The sequence below is a fragment of the Miniopterus natalensis genome, chromosome 6 (genome assembly GCF_054644295.1).
Source record: "Miniopterus natalensis isolate mMinNat1 chromosome 6, mMinNat1.hap1, whole genome shotgun sequence".
NCBI lineage: Eukaryota > Metazoa > Chordata > Mammalia > Chiroptera > Miniopteridae > Miniopterus > Miniopterus natalensis.
The window spans coordinates 65,777,557-65,796,499 of NC_142086.1; the positions used below are offsets into that span (position 1 = coordinate 65,777,557).

The 18,943-nt window shown below is 37.5% G+C and overlaps 1 protein-coding gene across 1 annotated transcript; it reads left to right on the top strand.

Annotated features, from left to right (window-relative positions):
* Positions 1-143: 143 nt before the first annotated feature.
* Positions 144-18,397, top strand: LRRC34 (leucine rich repeat containing 34). Its single transcript, XM_087817820.1, has 11 exons — positions 144-252; positions 3,169-3,289; positions 3,810-3,928; positions 4,026-4,090; positions 5,088-5,171; positions 7,572-7,700; positions 10,140-10,235; positions 13,470-13,624; positions 14,019-14,174; positions 15,053-15,179; positions 16,340-18,397. Exons 1-11 carry the CDS (start codon positions 144-146, stop codon positions 16,541-16,543), a joined length of 1,365 nt encoding a protein of 454 aa, XP_087673946.1. The 3' UTR covers positions 16,544-18,397.
* The last annotated feature ends 546 nt before the right edge of the window (positions 18,398-18,943 follow it).

Genomic DNA, 18,943 nt, shown 5'->3' on the forward strand with positions numbered 1-18,943 from the left:
CCAGCCCGCTGCGGCGCTCCGAGGGTCTGGCGGTCTCTCTGAGAACGCCCCGCCCCCGTCCCCCCGGTAGCACGCCGGGGCAGGACGCATGCGCGCGGTCGTCATGACAACGACGCCGCTGCAGCCCGCGGGGTCTGAGGAGCATGTGGCCCAGCTCCCGGAAGGCCTCCGGCGCGGAGACCGGCTCCCCCGCTCCGGCCGCCACTCCGAGCCCTAGTCCTACTCCGGCCTGGGCTCAGGCCGTCGGCAGCGGTAAGAAACAGGGTGTCCTTCGTCGCCCGAAACGCTCAAGGGGCGCGGGAGCCCGAGCTGCGGGGTCGCACCAGCCGGTAGCGCGGAGCAGGCTGCGGCCTGAGGCGGCGCCTGGGAGCTGGTCCCGAGAGCCCGGCTGTGCCCCCCTCCCCGCCCCCCAGACGCGCGCGGGAGGGGAGCCCCCTGCCCCCGCCGCGGGCCTGCCCTTCGCGCGTTAGGTTGCCTTGAAGGGAGGTGCGTCTGTGGGTCTGTCGCTGTGCTTTTGCGGTCTCCGGGAAGGACGCCTGGGTGCGCTTCTCGGGCTCCTCTGTGGAAGCCCCGGAGAGCGGGGCCCAGGCGGGCGACGGGGTCCTGGGACCGTCCCCACGGCGCACTGTGAGCACCTGCGTTTTGAATGTTTATACGCCTGTATTTCTAGACAAGCCATCTTTCCCTTCCGAGATGACATTTTGGATGTTTGCCTCAAAGCGCGCGCCTGTGCCTTCGGGCTGTGCGCGAAGCCGTCGGTGCGATGGGCGCCGCTGTGCTCTGACTGGAGCGCCAACAGGAGGTTAAGCTCGGGGGTGAGACGACCGTGCGCACACTGCGCAGCGCGCTCCGCAGGCGCCCGCGGCAGGCGCCCCTGACCTTGGGCTTCCCAGGCCGCGGCTGCCGGGTGCAGGCGGGCACGAACCGCTCCACAGGGAGCTCTTTCTCCAGCTGGGAGTTTAAAACGTGCTGCTAAGTGAAAATGACTTGAAATTCAAGGGTGAAAAGTGACATTTGGGTTTGAGTCTTGACATTTTCCCGCATAGCTGGTGAGTCCTAGTTTTTGCTTCGCAATTCGAAGACGGATTTATTATTTTTCTTCTACAGTATAGGAAGTAAATTATTGATACCATAAAATGTTGACACACGCCACATAGGTGAATTTTAAAGAGAAGAGAGTAGCAGAAATATATAACAGAGACGTTTAAATACTTTCAGTTCATGGCCAGGTAATTAAATAAGTATGCTTGTAATTTAAGATTTCTTCCTTCACCAGCAACGTAAGTTGTAAATCGGACACATTTCTTCCTGTCCCGGGTGTGGTGCAGCCAGCTAAAGGCAGGCACTTTGAACCTCAGGTCCTCAGGGTAGCCCTCTCTAAATTTTAATACCAAGGAAGATAGGAGCCAGAAGGGAGCAAAGAAGCCCAGTGGAAGCCCAGCTCCAACAAGTACATGCTTGTTTGTTGTTTTTTTAAAATCCTCAACTGAGAATATTTTTTCCATTGCTTTTCAGAGAGTGGGAGGGGAAGAGAGGGAGGAAAACAAACATGGACGTGTCTTGAGAGAGGCACATCCATGGGTTGCCTCCCACAGGGGCCCCCAGAACCCCCCAGGACCCTTCAGTCTGCAGGCTGATGCTCTAACCACTGGGCATCAGGCCCAACAGGTAAATCTGTTTGGGATTTACTTGCTTGGTTTCCTGTCCAGGATGTGAAGTGACATTTTCTAGGTTGCATGTGAACCATGGTGACATACACGGCGGGGCAAAAGTAGGTTTACAGTTGTTTGTATGGAAAAAGAATACAATAATTAATAAATAATAATATAAGAATAAACGTACTTTTGGCTTGCCCTGTATGTCTGGAAAGTGGAACATTTTTATCTTTCCCTCTGGGCTCAAGAATTCGAAGAGTCTTTGTGCATCTGAGTGTTTTAAATGTCCTGAGAAGTTTTGTAGGTTAGGGTCTGTTTAGCTTGTCTTAATTCTGCACTTCTCAAACTTATTTCACCATAAAACCCATTGTAATTAGAACATCTTTAATCATCTTGTAGAAGATTAGTATTCTGCAGAACACAGTTTGGGAAATATTGTGCTAAAATATTATTTAAATACATGAAAATTTCCTATAAAATAAGTAAAGGATTTCTTATCTGCATCCATCCACAAGACAGAAATTATACTGACATTAAACATTTTCAAAGAATATCTAATGCCAAGGGAAAACTGCTCACAGTATGTTAACTGAAAACAAAAGGATATAGAACTATACTGAAATGCTCCAATTTTTTTTAAAGAGATTTGACACAAAAGGTAGGACAGAAAACAAAGATAGTGGTAGGTAGCTCCACCCAAGAAGGCCTGGGCCTTGAAAAAAGATGCTTTTAAAGTAATACGTGAAACAATAAGACCATAAAGGAAAGCTGCATGTGTGACAGAGGAAGGAGGCCTCAACTGCTTTGTTTCTGTCTTCTTTATTAAGGACTGAACAGGGGGAAAAAAATCACGTTTAGAAAGAGGAGCTGGAAGGCAGGGTAGGTGAAGAGCTTCTTTCTATGAGCCCGGCCTCAGCTTAGTGTTAGGAAGAACCGACACAGCTGTGTTCAAAGATGCCATCAACTTACATGGGGTAGAAGGTATCCAGGAAGCCTAAGTGACTTGGTGATATTTCAGATCCCTTTCGAATTTAGATTCTTTGTTAAAACTGTCTTTATTTGAAGCCTTTATAAGAAACCTAGAGTTACCTTAACCCAGTGTGGCAGGGTGGAAAGAAACTTTGGAGTCAGTTTGATTCTGTACACTGCCCTTATTAACTGCATGAGTTTGGACAAAATATTTAATTTCTCTGACATCATTTCCTCAGCTACCAGGCCTGCTACATACAGAGGTCAGTTCTCCTTTTGTGCCACTTCCAAGTTAGTGTCTGCCCACCCTAGGTGGGTGCTTCTCTGGCCCTAGTTCTCTCAAACAGCAATTTTATTCTCTCCGCTTCCTTACTTCTGTTCCTCTCCTTTTTCTCTGTTCTTAATTCTGTCTCCTTTTCTTCCCTGCCTAACTCTATACACACATTCTATCTTTGATAGAAGTGTAATTTTTTTGGGGAGGGAGCATTCCTGGGATAATTTATATGTGATGAAGGGTAATAATAATGCATTTATTTCTCAAAAGCTCCAGAACCTATTGGCCGTCTTCAGGAACATTATAATAATCTATGTATACAAAATTCCCAGAGAATTAATTCTTTTATATTGCATAGACTCCAAGGAGTGGATGAAGAAATTGAAAAGGGGTAAGGAATACAAATACTTGATTATATCAGTAGTATTCCCTGATACTCATCTGTGTGAACATCCTGGAATACTGAGTGATTTCAAAGCCATTTGCAAATGCTTGGGAAAATGGACATATCTTTTGATTCGGAGAAGCAGTCGATTGACATTGTTAGTAGGTCTTGGAGTAGTGGAGTATACTGGGAAGAGCACTAGATCAGCAGTCTCCAAGTCTGGGCTCCAGATTTCCTTGTCTTCTGGGAGCTGGGTTTATTTATACAAATTATTGACATCTTCAGTGTCATTATCTTTCAGGTGGGGATACTTTTGTGTGTGAGAGAGAGAAATTAGATTATATAGTATATATTAAAGTGCTTAGCAAAATTTGTGGAATATTACTAGTTTTTAAGTTTCTTGGTGTAAATCTGTATTGCAGTACATATTTGGTTTGCATAAATACTGTCCATGATGTTACTATTTACACATGAAGAAAAAAATCCTTTTATTTCTTTACCCAGTTTCTTATTTGTATTGTAACAGATTGAAAGGAATCACATTAAACATTCCTGGTAACAACTGCTCAGTGCCAGTGGAAAGAGTAACAAGTGAAGATTTTTGGATTCTTTCCAAGATTTTACAGAAGAATACATATATTAATGGTATGTCTCTTTAAGAATCATTACTCCTGCTTCTATTTTCCTGATTTTAAGTATTCATTATAAGGAATATCAGCTTCTATTTATCTGTGTCCTTCAGGTTTGGATGTTAGATATAACCTCATAAGTGATTTCGGTGCACAATATGCTGCAAAACTGCTTCAGGTATTATTTTACTTCAAAAGGATTTGTCTTTTTTTTCTTCCAGAGGCCAGTTAAGAATCAGCCCTTTCTTTGGAATGTGCTGGGTTTGAGCATGCTATCCCTGCTAAGTTAACCCTTTATTGCAGATTCACTGTGGAGACACCCAAACTGCAATCCTGCATTAAGGTTGCATTTTATTTAAGAATTTAAGAAAGACAGTGTGGTCCACTAATTAGAGACAGAGTACTTAAAACAAAAAGGCCTTGTTTCAACCTTAGAAAAGAGATCAGCAAATGTATGTTTGTATTTTCAGTTAAAATAAAATAAGCGGCGTATATCATTTTTTTGATCCCTCCCTAACATTGGCTTTTTCATTTTGTAATTACTTGTCCCAACCTCATCTTTTAAAAATGCTTTTAATGAGTTTGAAATTATCATAAAATTCTCATATCCATTAAATGGGGCACAATGTAAGTGTGGAGGTGAAGATTAAAAAATGAAGAAACCATGTGATTCTCAGGAATCACAAATAAAAATGCTGCAAAATCTTCAAAATTAGCTCTGTTTACAGTGAAACCACTAAGCCTAATGGCACACACACAAGCACTAGTTTTGCAAAATGTCAAGTGCTGACTATGATATATTTACATTTGAAATATATTGAAAGCCTGTTTGTGCATTTTGGTCTCAGTAGAGCTGGTAACTAGAGCTGCTGAGTCATGTTTTACAAACTTCTTGTACACTATGGTTAAATACATAAAGCACATCCATACTTTGAATCATTGGTCAAAACTGAAGATAGTCCTTTTCTTTCATTTATATTGCAACTACATTTGTGTTTAAATGAGAATTGTGATTTTTTCCCCTTAATTGTAGTTTCTTTTGCTAGACTTTCACATTTTCTGGTTTATAAAGATTTTATTTGGAGGTAAATACTTTTACTTAAATAAAGTATCTCATATAGTATTGATTGATTTCTAATAATACATGTGTAATAGCTTCTTTTCTCTCCTTATAGAAACAACACAATCTCATTTACTTAAACCTCATGTTTAATGATATTGGGCCCAAAGGTGGAGAACTGATTGCTAAAGCACTACATGTAAGTATTTATATACCTCAAACCTGCATTGTATTTGGGAATTTTAACTTCTGATATCTTGGAATGAACAGAATCAAATGTTAATGTGAATTTATATTATTTTAACATTGTGGGAAAGTATATTTTTATTACACTTCAGTTTATTTAAATGTGAACATTATATGAGTACTTTTGAACTCATTTTTAAAAATAAATAAGCTTAAAATATAATATTTTTTCTGTTGCTTTTTCTGAGAGAGTAGAAGGGAAAGAGACAGAGACAAGAGACAGAGACATCGATGTGAGAGAGACGCATCGATTGGTTGCCTCCCGCATGTGCCCCTACTGGGGCCGGGGATCCAGCCTGCAACCCAGGTATGTGCCCTTGGCTGGAATCGAACCTGGGACCCTTCAGTCCACAGGCTGATGCTCTAACCACTGAGGAAACTGGCCAGGGCAGGTACTGTCTTTTTTATTTTAGCCATCCTAGTGAGTATGAAGAGGTTTTGTGTTTGTTTTGATTTGCACTTCTCTAATAAGTAGGGATGTTGAGCATCTTTACATGTGCTTTTTAGCCATTTGCTTATCTTCTTTGGATAAATGTCTGTTCAAATCCTTTGTCCATTTTAAAATTGGATTACTTGTCCTTTTGAGTCATAAGAGTTCTTTAAATATTCTGGATACAAGTCCTTTACCAAATACATATTTTGCAAATATTTTCTCACTCTGTAAGTTGCCTTTTCACATCCTTAATGGTGTCCTTTGAAGCACAAAATTTTTAAATTTTGATAAAGTTCAGTTTATTTTTTTCTCTTGTTGTTTGTGCTTTTGGTGTTATATCTAAGAAGGCTTTGCCTAACCCCGTCATGAAGTTTCACACTTATTCAAACAGCTTTATGTTCTAGCTTTTTCATGTAATTCTTTGTTCCATTTTGAGTTAATTTTTGTGCATGATTGATTGATTGATTGATTGATTAAATATATCTTTATTGATTTCAGAGAGAGGAAAAGAGAGGGAGAGAGAGAGAAACATCAATAATGAGAGAGTCATTGATTGAGCCCGGAACCCGGGCATGTGCCCTGACTGGGAATCGAACCCCGATGGCTGAGATCCTAGGTCGACGCTCAGCTGCTGAGCCACGTCCAGCTGGGCTTGTGTATGATTTAAGCTAGAAGTCTAACTTCATTCTTTGCCTGCAAATATGTCCAGTTGTCCCAATGCCATTTGTTAAGACTATTCTTCCCCCATTGAATTTTCTTGACACCCTTGTTGAAAATCAGTGAGGTTTATTTCTATATTCTCCATTCTGTTCTTTTAATATATACTCCTATCCTTTTGTCAGTCCTGCACTATCATGACTGCTGCAGTAATGTAGCAAGTTTTGAAGTCAGGAGTTCTTTTTTCAAGATCATGCTGGCTCTTCTAGGTCCTTTGCATTTCTATATGAATTTTAAGATCAGTTTATCAATTTCTGCAAGAAAAGCAGCTGGGATTTTGAGAGAAATTGCTTTAAATCTTTAGATCAGTTTGGGGAGCGTTGCCATCGTAATGATAGTAAGTCTCCTGATTCATGAATATGGGATGTTTCCATTTATTTAGGTCTTTAATTTCTTTCAGTGATGCTTTGTAGTTTCCAGTGTGCAAGTCTTGCCCTTCTTTTGTTGAATTTATTCCTAATGTTTTATTCTTTTTGATGCTATTGTAAATAGGATTTTCTTAATTTCATTTTTGGATTGTTCATTGCTCATGTATAGAAATACAATTGATTTTTATATATTAATCTTTATTAATTTTGTGTCTTGCAGTCTTGCTGAACTTGTTTATTCTAACAGATTTTTTCTTTTTTTTGTGCATTTCTTAGGATTTTCTACATATACGATCATGTCATATGCAAATAGAGATAGTTTTACTTCTTTTCCAATTTGGATGCCTTTTTTTTTTTTTTTTTGCCTAATGGCCCTGTCTAGAACTTTGAGTACAGTGTTGAGCCTGAAACCCGCACATGTGCACTGACCAGGAATTGAACTGTGACCTCCTGGTTCATTGGTTGACACTCAACCTCTAAGCCATGCCAATTGGGTTGAATTGTACACTTTTAAATGGTTAATTAAGTAGTACAATTTTCTTAGAAGATAAATTTATAGATTTTTCAATGAAATGAAAGTTTATTAAAAGTCTGTTTCATTTAGGGGTCATTGTCAGGGATCTGTTTCCTGGGCATTCTTTCTACTGACCTATTAAAAACTAGATTTTTATCTATTATGGGAAATTGAATGTTACCTTTAAGGACTAGATCCTATTCTATCTCCATGAAAAATTAATGAGTCTACAAATAGTATTATAGTTGCCTAACTCATATAATCTGAAGAGAATTCTGTGGATTAAAAACTTAACCAAGGTTTGACTGTTTTCCTTTTCAGAAGAATACAACTCTGAAATACCTAAGAATGACTGGAAACAAGGTTGAAAATAAAGGTGGAATGCTTTTTGCTGCATTGCTACAAATTAATTCATCCTTAGAGAAGTTAGATCTGGGTGACTGTGATCTGGTGAGTAAATTGGTTATGAGAAAATCACCCAAGTAATGGATCATTTTCCCTGGAAATCAGCATAGAGACCAGCTAAGTGACAGTATATGAATGATTAGCCTTGCCCCTAATGTCTAATATCAGAGAAAAAGGCTTTTTTCTTTTACCTAGACATAATAGTGCTTACTTAATAAATAATATTATAGCAGAATTCCCAGTATAATAAAAATCTTCCATCTTCCTAAACTTCCATCCATAACCCTTCTTAACCTGTATGGGATGTTAAAAGAAAAAGATTGTGTTTATTTTAATTAAACAAATATTATTTTTATTAGTTTAATATAAATTTTTTACTTTTGAAAACATTTTGAAGTGAGTATATTGTAGCCTAAGACTTAAAATGATGCTAAAAGCTGCTCTGTGCCTTCAACTAGCCTGATAATGAGAACTGTGGGGTTTTTTGCATATCTTCAAATTTCAGGCTTCATTTTTTCTTTTTCTTTTTTTAAAATATATATATTTATTTATTTTTAAATATATCTTTATTGATTTCAGAGAGAGGGAAGGAGAGGGAGAGAGATAGAAACATCAGTGATGAGAGAGTTGTCATTGGCTGGCTGCCTCCTGCACGCCCCTGACTGGGTATGGAGCCCACAACCCAGGCACATGCACTGACCAGGAATCAAACCTCGATCTCCTGGGTCCTAGGTCGATGCTCAGTCGCTGAGCCATGCCCAGCCGGGCTCCAGGCTTCATTTTCTCAACATGCTTTCAGACCTTGAGGCCTAATGTTGGGAACCTGTTGTAGAGATTAATGAAAATCATGGGACACAAAAACATTAAGAGGCTCTTTGGGATAATAAGTTCTGGAGCTTTAAAAGGTAGTAGATGCAGCCTGTATGGCTCTGGGAAAGCATTAATTCAACATACATCGTCTACACGTACCAGTCACAATCCTAAAGTCTAAGTATACAAGAGTGCATCAGATATGGTCTCTGCCCTCATAAAGCCTATGTTTAGTTGGGAAAATATCAATAAACAAATAAAGTGCTATGAAGATGGCCAACTATTCTTGATAGTGGGGAGGAGGTAATTTACATGATAGGATGGCTGCCTAAGACCTGAGGAAGTAATATTTAGGAGTCATGAAGGATGAGAGAAAACTGCCTTGGAGAGGGCCCATGGCAGAACATTCCAGGCAGGGGGTCCAGTGCACAGGCTCTGATAGTGCTTCTTCACATGTGGTGGAGGTAGTATTACTGATACAAATTGAGGTAATATTAATTCTCATGCACATAGTTTGCAGATGCTTTCTATTTATTTCAAGGGATTATGGTTTTATATTTATGGTAGTGATACAGTTTTAAATAAAGTGAAAAAGTGAGTTAATTTAATGGAAAAGTATTAGGTAAATAGTAAAACTGATGTTCAGATATTGCAAAATTGTGAGGGAGGTACATGAATAATGAAATACCAAGTCTGGCAGGTTTTAAGAACTGAAAAGCCAGAGGCTGGATAGAAGAGTTAAAAGAGTGCCTCACAGTGATGGTGGAGAGGTTCATAGAGGCCAGTTTCAACCAAGGTTGTGTGGGTTGTAGGTGTGGGTCATGGGAAGAGGGGATTTTATTATACATGTAAATCATGGAAAGGCCTTAAGTTGAGGGGTGACATGGTCTGATTGGTGCTTTCAAAAGGTCATTCTGGTTTCTCTGTGGGGAATTAGAGGGTGGCGAGAGAAAACCCACTCACTTAGTAAGTTACTGCAGTAGTGCATATGAGTGATGAGGACTGGGGGTAGTAGAGTGGTATCCACAGAGATGGATTAATTTGAGACATCTTTTAGAGGCAGAATCTGTAAGAATTGCTGATTAACTAGATGGAGGGTGAGGACTGGCGGAGTGAGAGGAGGCACAGGTTTTATGTCATAACAGCTGGGGGTGTATGGTGGTATCCATCACTGAAGTGGGGGGGATTAGGCCTATCCAGTAAGGTAGAGAGGGAGGCCTGTGGAAGCGGTGAAAATATGGTCAGTAATCCTTTCCTGCCGCACACACGTAAAGTATAAGTATGAATATAAAAGGATGCTAGCACAGGATATGTGTTCTTAGTAGTACAGAGCCGTAGCTGGGACTCACGTGTGTGTTTGTGTGTGGGTGTATCTGAGGTCTGCATCACATAGAACCTTGGGGGCTTAGGAGCAAACCTAGAGGCAAGCACCCTATGAGATGGATATTGAAACTCCCCATGCATATTGTCAATAGATATTAGGGCAGAGAGAAAAGAGCATAACAATTTATTTCTGAATTTGGTCAATCTACAATTCAAGGAGCAGGAAGTGCTTAAACTTTTTAAAACCACAATTTTGATTTGTCAGATTCCAGATTACCAATCTTAAAATATTTATAGGGAGGTTAATGTATGTACTTTGTCAGTTTCCTTAATGAATTTATCTGCTTTTAGGGAATGCAAAGCGTGATAGCATTTGCTACAGTCCTAACTCAAAACCAAACAATTAAAGGAATAAACCTAAACCGACCTATACTCTATGGTGAACAGGTACGTATTGAAAGCAGCCGTAGCTAATATTACCACATGTGAATAAAAAGAAGGCACTGCTTACTGAATGTTATGTCAGGGTTCTGAATGCATTGTAAACTACTGTTTACAAAAAAACTTTTAAAGGAAAATTATTAATTCTTGATAAGAGTTTTAAAACTAAATATGGACCAACCGGCATGGCTCAGTGGTTGAGCATCTACCTGTGATCCAAGAGATCATGGTACGATTCCCGGTCAGGGCACATGCCTGGGTTTCAGGCTCGATCCCCAGCAGGGGGGTGCAAGAGGCAGCTGATCAATGACTCTCTCATCATTGATGTTTCTATATCTCTCTCTCCCTCTCCCTTCCTTTCTCTGAAATCAATAAAGATATATTTAAAAAACAAAAACAAAAAACTAAATTATGTTTTAGGTGTTGCACATTTAGGCAGCAAACGTCATTTTCTTCTCATAAACTCAAATTCTCTGTGAGTAAACCTGTGAGGGGCAAAGTAGTTAGAATGAAAGAATAAAGTATTAAAATTTTAAAGGCTGGATTATAAGCCTGGTGTGAACTGTTTGTCTGTTTTTGTTATATTCTGGTGACTGAACCATTACATCTTTGAAACCATGAGTAAACATGGCAAAATGTTTGTGAATAGCAGTCTGGACTTGATCCATTAGGTAAGCTGCATGCTGGGGCCAGGAAGATGAATTAAAATGTGGTTCCTACTTACAAGACTTCTTGCTTCTTAACATTCTTTTAGGTGGTTTTCCTCTCATCAGTTGGAAAAAGCTAGTGAAAAAGAACTCATTTTATTACTGATCTAAACAAAAACAGACTACTAAAAAAAGTTCAAAGTACTTTATATAGTCTTTAAATGACCTACCTCACTGTTTCCCGTTAGTAAGAATCATTGAGAATTAACCCTATTCTCTTTAAAGTGTTTTTCATATTCATAAGTGTTTTGCATTTTTTGCTTACATAGATCTCTCCCTTTGAATCATTTCTGCACTTTTCTGTATCAGAATTTTTGATACAGAATTTTACATGTTAATTGCTTCATGTACATAAATCTGATCTGTTCAGCAAGACATCCAGAATCCTCAAATACAAGCATCCTTCTCTAAAGACGAGCAAAACACCTGGCTCAGAGGAAGCACTCAGCAAATTGCTTTACTCGGGATTCACTCAATAAACATTTGAAAGCAACCCTAAACTAGACACAATGCTGGGTGCTAGAGATAAGGTCAAACATCTACATAGCCCTTGTCTTCAAGGAGCTTTCCGTCTACATGGAGTGAGATCAACAAATTTGGAGGGTGATATGCTCAGGATGTCTTGGGAGCATAAGGCAGGACACGGGGACAGGTGGCTGGGAAGGTTCTCAGATTGAGGACATGACAGATCTGAAGGCTAGACATTTTCTGGATTAAAGGCTCAAAGGAAATAAATGTTAAACTATATGAAATCACATTATGTTGAGTAGCCTCATTATTCCCAAGTCCACCCCAGAATAGTTACTAAACTCCCACAGCTCTTTCTCAGGCGCAGGCCCTTGCTCTCAGTCTGGAGCTTCTGGGCAGTCAGCTAAACTCTGCTTTTTCTTCCTCTCGATCACTGAGTGCTACTCTCCTGTTAAATGACTTGTGGTTCCTCATACTTTGCAGTTCCGAAATGTAAACCTGCAAACTTACTCCATTTAACGGTTTACTGTTCATTATCTGGGAGCTTGGAAAAATATCAATGCCAGGTGCCCCGCTAGGCAAATTAAGTCACAAACTCAGTAAATGGAGCTAAAAAAAAACATTTTTCTGACACTAGTTCTCTCTTTCAAATTTTTTGACCTAAAAATGCAATCAAGGTGTACAACACAAATATGTTTTGAGTATGTACTCCATTTCAGGCAGCACACAGACCCAATACTGGACTCCCTAGGTCAGGGGTGGGGAACATCCGGCCTGCTGGCTGTATACAGCCTGTGAAATCATTTGGTCTGGCCCTGCCAAGGCAACCGCAGGCGGTACTCAAAATTTAATACATCTAGGAGCTTTTTTCATAGCTAATTTTTAAGTTGATAATTTTGTTTGGCCCATGAATGATGTTACAAATATCCAAATGACCCTTGTCAGAAAAGAGGTTCCCCCCTCCTGCCCTAGGTGATCAGTTCGCATTTGTTAAGATCACATATTACAGCCTCATCTTGGGTATATATTTTCATTGTCAAAGCAAAAATCGAAACAAACCAGATACAGGATTATAGAACATTGAACAGTAGTAAATGCTTTGCAATTTTCTGTAGAACTTGTTTTGTGCAGGTACTTTAATTCTGTGTGGAAGTATAATTTCACCTGTTTAACAGAAAAGGAAACAGATTCAGATGAAATAATTTGCCCAGTCATATAGCTAGTAAAAGGTAAAGCTAGCCTTTGGACAGTTTTATTATAAAGCTCATGTACTATTGCTATGTGGTTTCATTTAACTTTTAAAGTTTTTCTTAAAGTACTTTTACATAAAACATATATAGTTATTGTGTTTGTGATCAGCATTTCCAGTGACTATAAAATGTACTACAGATAGAATTATGCAAGACGACCAGAAAATACTTTGGCCCATTCATTTTAAGACACATTTTGATTCTGTTAAAAATTTGAAGTGCTTGGTATTCAAATCCTCATTGAGGTTATATACGTTTTTCTGGAAGCAGCTATTTTGGAATTTAAAAAAAAGTCATTCAGTGACAAGAAAACGAGTAAAACATATTTAGACATTTGGGATGATTATAAAAGGAAGGAATTGGATATATCAATCGGTTAAAATGAGTGTATTTTTAAAATAGAATTGAGACTGGGAGATGTCTTTGTATTTTGTCTACTATTAAGAGGAGATCAAGAACAAAGTTTAGGAACATGGAGGGTCAGGAACAGTTTAGAGACTCTTGAGAGGACAGCAGTAAGGGAGCTGATATGCTCAGTATATCATGGGACAAGTTGTTTTGATTTTTTCCTTCTGGAATGATTATTTTTCTTAATGATTATGCTTTTTAAACTACCCTTTTTTACATCATTTAGTCACTGCATTTTACAAGTGCCTGCTGTCTATTTTTGTGACAGTAAAGATATCATTTGTGACAAAGACGGTAAAGACTATCATTTATGGCAAAAATAGATTATCATTTTTAGCATATGTTCGGAATAAATGTGTACTGTTTCAAAATTATACTTTAGAAAAATAATTTTATCTATTTTTTAGGAAGAATCCACAGTTCATCTAGGCCACATGTTAAAGGAAAATTGCTGCCTTGTTGAATTACACATGAGTAAGCATGGTGTGAAAAATTGTGGCCTAAAACAGTTATGTGATGCACTGTATCTGAACAAAAGCCTGCGCTACCTTGATGTCAGCTGGTAGGTGATAACTTACATAGTTAAGTAATTCAGAAATTAAGTCATGGGAATCATCGATGTAAATATTAGGATATTTTGTTAGGCATTAATCCCAAAGATTAGAAAACATAACCACTGTTTTCAACTTTTTATCCTAAGCCTTAGAATTTCTTTAGTTTATACTGATATTAATCACCTAATAACCTGAGTGAGCAATTTAATTATGTAAACCAGAATGGAAGCACTATTTTATGGCAAATTTTCATTAACTTTTTTGGAAATTGAATGATTAAAATAAATATATAATGAAATAGAAAGTACTGTTTATTACTGTATAACAGTTTTTAAACATGTTACTCTGAATAAAATACTACTTCATATTTTCAAATATAATTACATATTTTTCCTTTCCCAGCAATAAAATAACTCATGATGGAATGGCGTTTTTGGCTGGTGTACTGAAAAGCAATACTACCCTGGAAGTAATAGATCTTTCTTTTAACAGAATAGAAAATGCAGGAGCAAAGAATCTCAGTGAAACTCTTACTTCACACAACAGGAGTCTTAAAGCGTTAGTATCGTTTTATATTTAATGAAAACAACAGAAAAAAAATGTTATCTCAAACCACTTAACTCTTAAGATGCATAATGAAATATGTAAACTCATTTTTTAAACCGTCATAATATTAGGTTTATAGTAAACATTTAAATTTCTTCTGTTTTTCAGAAGTACTCTTAAAAATTAGTTTGATTCTAGTTAGGATTGCTTAAAATTAATAAGAAAATTCTTACTGCTTACATTATTTATCCTGAATTCTAACAGGAAAATCATAATCATTCACTGTGATCAACTAAAAATGATGAATCAAAGACAATATTACTGCCCTGGCTAGTATGGTTCAGTGGTCAGTGCCAGCCCAAACACCAAAGGGCTCAGGTTCAGTTCCTGATCAAGGGCACGTACCTGGCTGCAGGCTCCATCCCCGGCCCCCGTCGGGGCGTGTACAGGAGGCAGCCAATCAATGTGATTCTCTTACATCGATGTTTCTCTCTCTTCCCCCACCTCCCTTTGTACTCTTTCTTAAAAAAAGAAATCAGTGGAAAAAATCTTCCGGTGAGGATTAACAGAAAAAAAAGAAAATATTACTTGGATGACTTTATCTTGAAAAGTATATCTGTACTCTACCCCCAAACATTTACTGAATAATATAAAACTATTTCCAAAATGTAGGTAAGTCTACTAGGTACATGAAGCATGCAATTAGAAAACTGAGTTTCCTGGATATTAGGAATGACATGGTCAGTATTCTGACTACCACATTAAATGTAGTTAAGAATAATGCTAAGACTTTACACAATAACCTGTTTGTAATAAATGCTGCTAACTTATGCATTCTCTTTTTGTGGAAATATTGGTTTCCAAGGTTATTACTTTTTGTTTTTCCATAGGTTGTCAGTAGTCAGCAACAGCATACAGGGAGAAGGACTTGTTGCACTTTCACAATCAATGAAAACAAATCCCACACTCTGTAATATCTACATTTGGGGAAACAAATTTGATGAGGCTACATGTGTGGTAAGTTTTTTTCTTTACTAAAGGTATTTCCTGGGGTCTTCTCTATGACATCAGACATTATTTATTTATAATTATTTACATTGTTTACCAGTGTATTAGGAATGATTTACAAAGTAGAGTAAGAAACTACAGTTTTGATAAATTTTAACAGTAAGTCCTAAAAATTAGCTACTGGAAAGTTTTTTGATTGAAATAGCAAAATACTATATATGAATATAAAGATCACATACTAGAAGCTAAGTTGAGTTTAGAACTAATAATGACAAGCTAAACCAGAAAGCAACTAGACTTAAATTTTTTATACTCTAAATTTTTGCCTCTCTATAATTGCAACCTTACTGACAAACCAGTTTAACATGTTTGTATGCCACCCTTACACAGATAAGACCCATAAGAGATACGCAAAGTAATTCCTACAACGAAGAAATAATTAGGCAGCCAGCCAGGCCAGCATCTAATACTATGGGGACTTTCTTAGTCCAAATCTGTAGATTAGCTTCAGCGGGTTCATGAAGTCCACATAGTTATATGATAAAATCTGTGCTTGTTTACTTTTTTGAGAAATGGGTCCCTGGCTATCATCAGATCTTCAAGGGCATATACAATAGCACTCTTCCTTCATTTAAGAACCTCTGTGGGATTTGAAAATTTTGACCATGGGACCTTTCAGTTCACAAAACTGGTATACAGAGAATTGTGAACTCTGGGAGTCATTAAAAAAAAAAAAAAAGTGTCTAATATATTAAAAATAAGTTTTACAAAACTTTAATTTCATTGTGTGAAATTAAATGAATAAAGACCTAACCATGTACCTGGAAAATATTAAAATTCAGCAATGTTATTCAGAATATTTTAGCCCGGCCGGGCGTGGCTCAGCGGTTGAGCGTCGACCTAGGATCCAGGAGATCAGGGTTTGATTCCTGGTCAGGGCACATGCCTGGGTTGCAGGCTCGATCAATGACTCTCTCATCATTGATGTTTCTATCTCTGTCTCTCCCTCTCCTTTCCTCTCTCTGAAATCAATAAAGATATATTTAAAAACAAAAACCAGAATATTTTATTATAAACTGCAAATTAGCACAGTTAATTTGTTTAAGCATTGCAAAATGAAAAAACTATTTTATTAATGATACATTTTTTTTTTTTCTTAAAAATCTTAGGCTTATACAGACTTAATTCAAATGGGCCGTCTAAAACCAGACAATACAGATGTGGAGCCATTTGTGGTAGACGGACATGTGTATCTTGCAGAAGTCTCCAATGGCCTTAAAAAGCACTATTACTGGACACCAACTTGTGGAGAAGCTTGCAACAACACATCTAATGCAGGTTATAGTCTTGTACCAGTAGGTGAACAGCTATGAAAAACAGCTCTAAAATAATTTTCACACATTTGTCTTTCTACGTTCAGAGATTAATATTTTATTGCCTATTTCTTTCATAAATTAGAACAAAGTATTTTTGTCAAATATGTAAAAGATGACTACGTTAAACTTCGTATACCTATCTATTATGAAAACTGAGAAGAGTAATTTTAAAAAGAAATTTTACAAAATAGAGACTAAAATTTTTACACCCTGGAAAATCAAGGAACTATTTTTATAAAGAAAACATAACCAAGTAGTAAAGTAGCATTTAAGGAAAGGTCATTATAGGCATGCTAACTGAAAGTTGTCATGAAGTGGTAAAAAGGTTTCAGGTGGCAGATTCTCAGGGCATTCCAAGGGGTTTAGGGGTTGAAAAAGTATTTTATATGTCTTGTTTAGGTATTACAGATGGGTACTGATACAGTCACACAAATACAGGCAAACATATATAAACATATATAAATACATATAAAAGTGTACTTTCCAAACAAGCCAGTGCTGCCAGTGAGCTTTTTAAGATAGCTCTCTCTTTTGGAGGATGCCAGTAACATTTTAATGATTTGATGGTGAATAATGACCGTTGCCTGTAGCCAATCTTGTTTTCAAATTAAGATTCCTAGAAAGAAACAGTTGACACTGATCCTTTGATTAGAGACCTATACTCACAAATCATACATAGCAAGAAGAGGCTGTTTAATCTGAATGGTTTCTTACTGCTCAAGCCAGGCAAAGTGTGAAAAAAGTATGTGAACAGTTTTTAAAAGGTACTTTAAATTAAGCTGAGGTTCTGCAGTCTAAAAGAAAATAACAACCTACTTCTAAATCTTGAGAAAGGAGGTGGAATATAAAGGTGGTGGTCAACTTTACAGTTGTCAAAGTATTGAGGTTCACTTAAAGCACTGGGGATTCCTCAAATCATAGCTGTATTCTAAACATTTAACATTAAAACATATCTGCCATTGTCCATTCCTTTAGTAGATTAAACCATGAAGATAAATACCCCTACTCACTATTTCACTATTTTTAAAGTTTAACAGGTCTTTCCTTATATTCAGCACCTAATACCACCTTTCCATACCCCCTGGGAAGGAGGGGCAGCAGAGGGGGCAAAGATGGTGGTGGTGGTTATAAAATGGGAAGAACATTTGAACTGTATCAGGCATTATTTTCATTTAGTGTTATAGAGTCACTGAGTCAGAAAGACCTAAATGCCTTAACAAATTCATTCTGATGCTTTCAGAGAGATGAATTTGAATCATCCAGGACAGATGGTTGCTATCAGGTTGAGTCTATGCTGAAAAAAAATCTTAAAACATCTGGAATTAGTTGAGAAATACACAGTAGTTCATGTTAGTAACAAAATGTGTGAAGTGGATTTCAAGGTATTTTTTTAAAGATAGTGTTTGTATGTTATATTAAAGAAAACTACCGTATCTGGTCATGGAATTTTAGATATAATATGACCTTCCATTGATGCAAAAACATTTGTTGAAAATTTGCTGTCAACAAATGTTTACAATGGCATAAATAAAACTGTACAGACCACAGAATATATCTTAACACTTATACTGATTTTACTAATTACTGATTTTACTCAGTTATTAAGTTTTATAAAACCTTACGTGGCAATGTTCTTCTCTACATGTTTCAAATCTTTCCATTTTAAGATCTCTCCTCTGTAGTTATAAAGACTAGTTGGTTTTTTGCAAAATTCTTATTCCTTTCTTACATGCTGAATATATCTAGAACTAAATATTTGTATCTAAAAAGCTGTATGTCCCAGGAAAGTCAGTGTCTCTGTAATAATTAAAAATGCAATAGGAAATGAATAAAATTTGTTTTTTAATCAAATTTGAAAAAACTGCAGAATTCAATGGATGCAATACAACCATGTTATAGGAAAAAATATAAACATTTTCAACTCTCATTACATTTGGAAAACATTAACGTGGTGAGGAATTACTACTACTAGTAATTAAAGATCCAGTAAACTCAAGCTTAAATGACAATTAATATGACAAGCTTTTTACACTTGAATGTCTGCCCAGAGAGTTAGCATAGTGTGTCAAACTGCAGATATGAAATCAGCATTTCTTTAAAGTGTGGGGCATCAGAATCACCTGGGGCAAATGTTTAAAATACAGACTCTTAGGGTCAGACCTGCTGAATCAAAGTTTCTAGGCAGTCTGTGGAATCTGCATTTTTACAATCCAGGTCACCTTTCACCTCATTAAAGTTTATTGATTGATTTAATTTTTTTAAAATTTTAAATATATCTTTATTGATTTCAGAGAGAGGAAGGGAGAGGGGGAGAGAGAGAGAGAGAGAAACATCAATGATGAGAGAATCATTGATCGGCTGCCTCCTGCATGCCTCCGACTGGGGATCGAGCCCGCA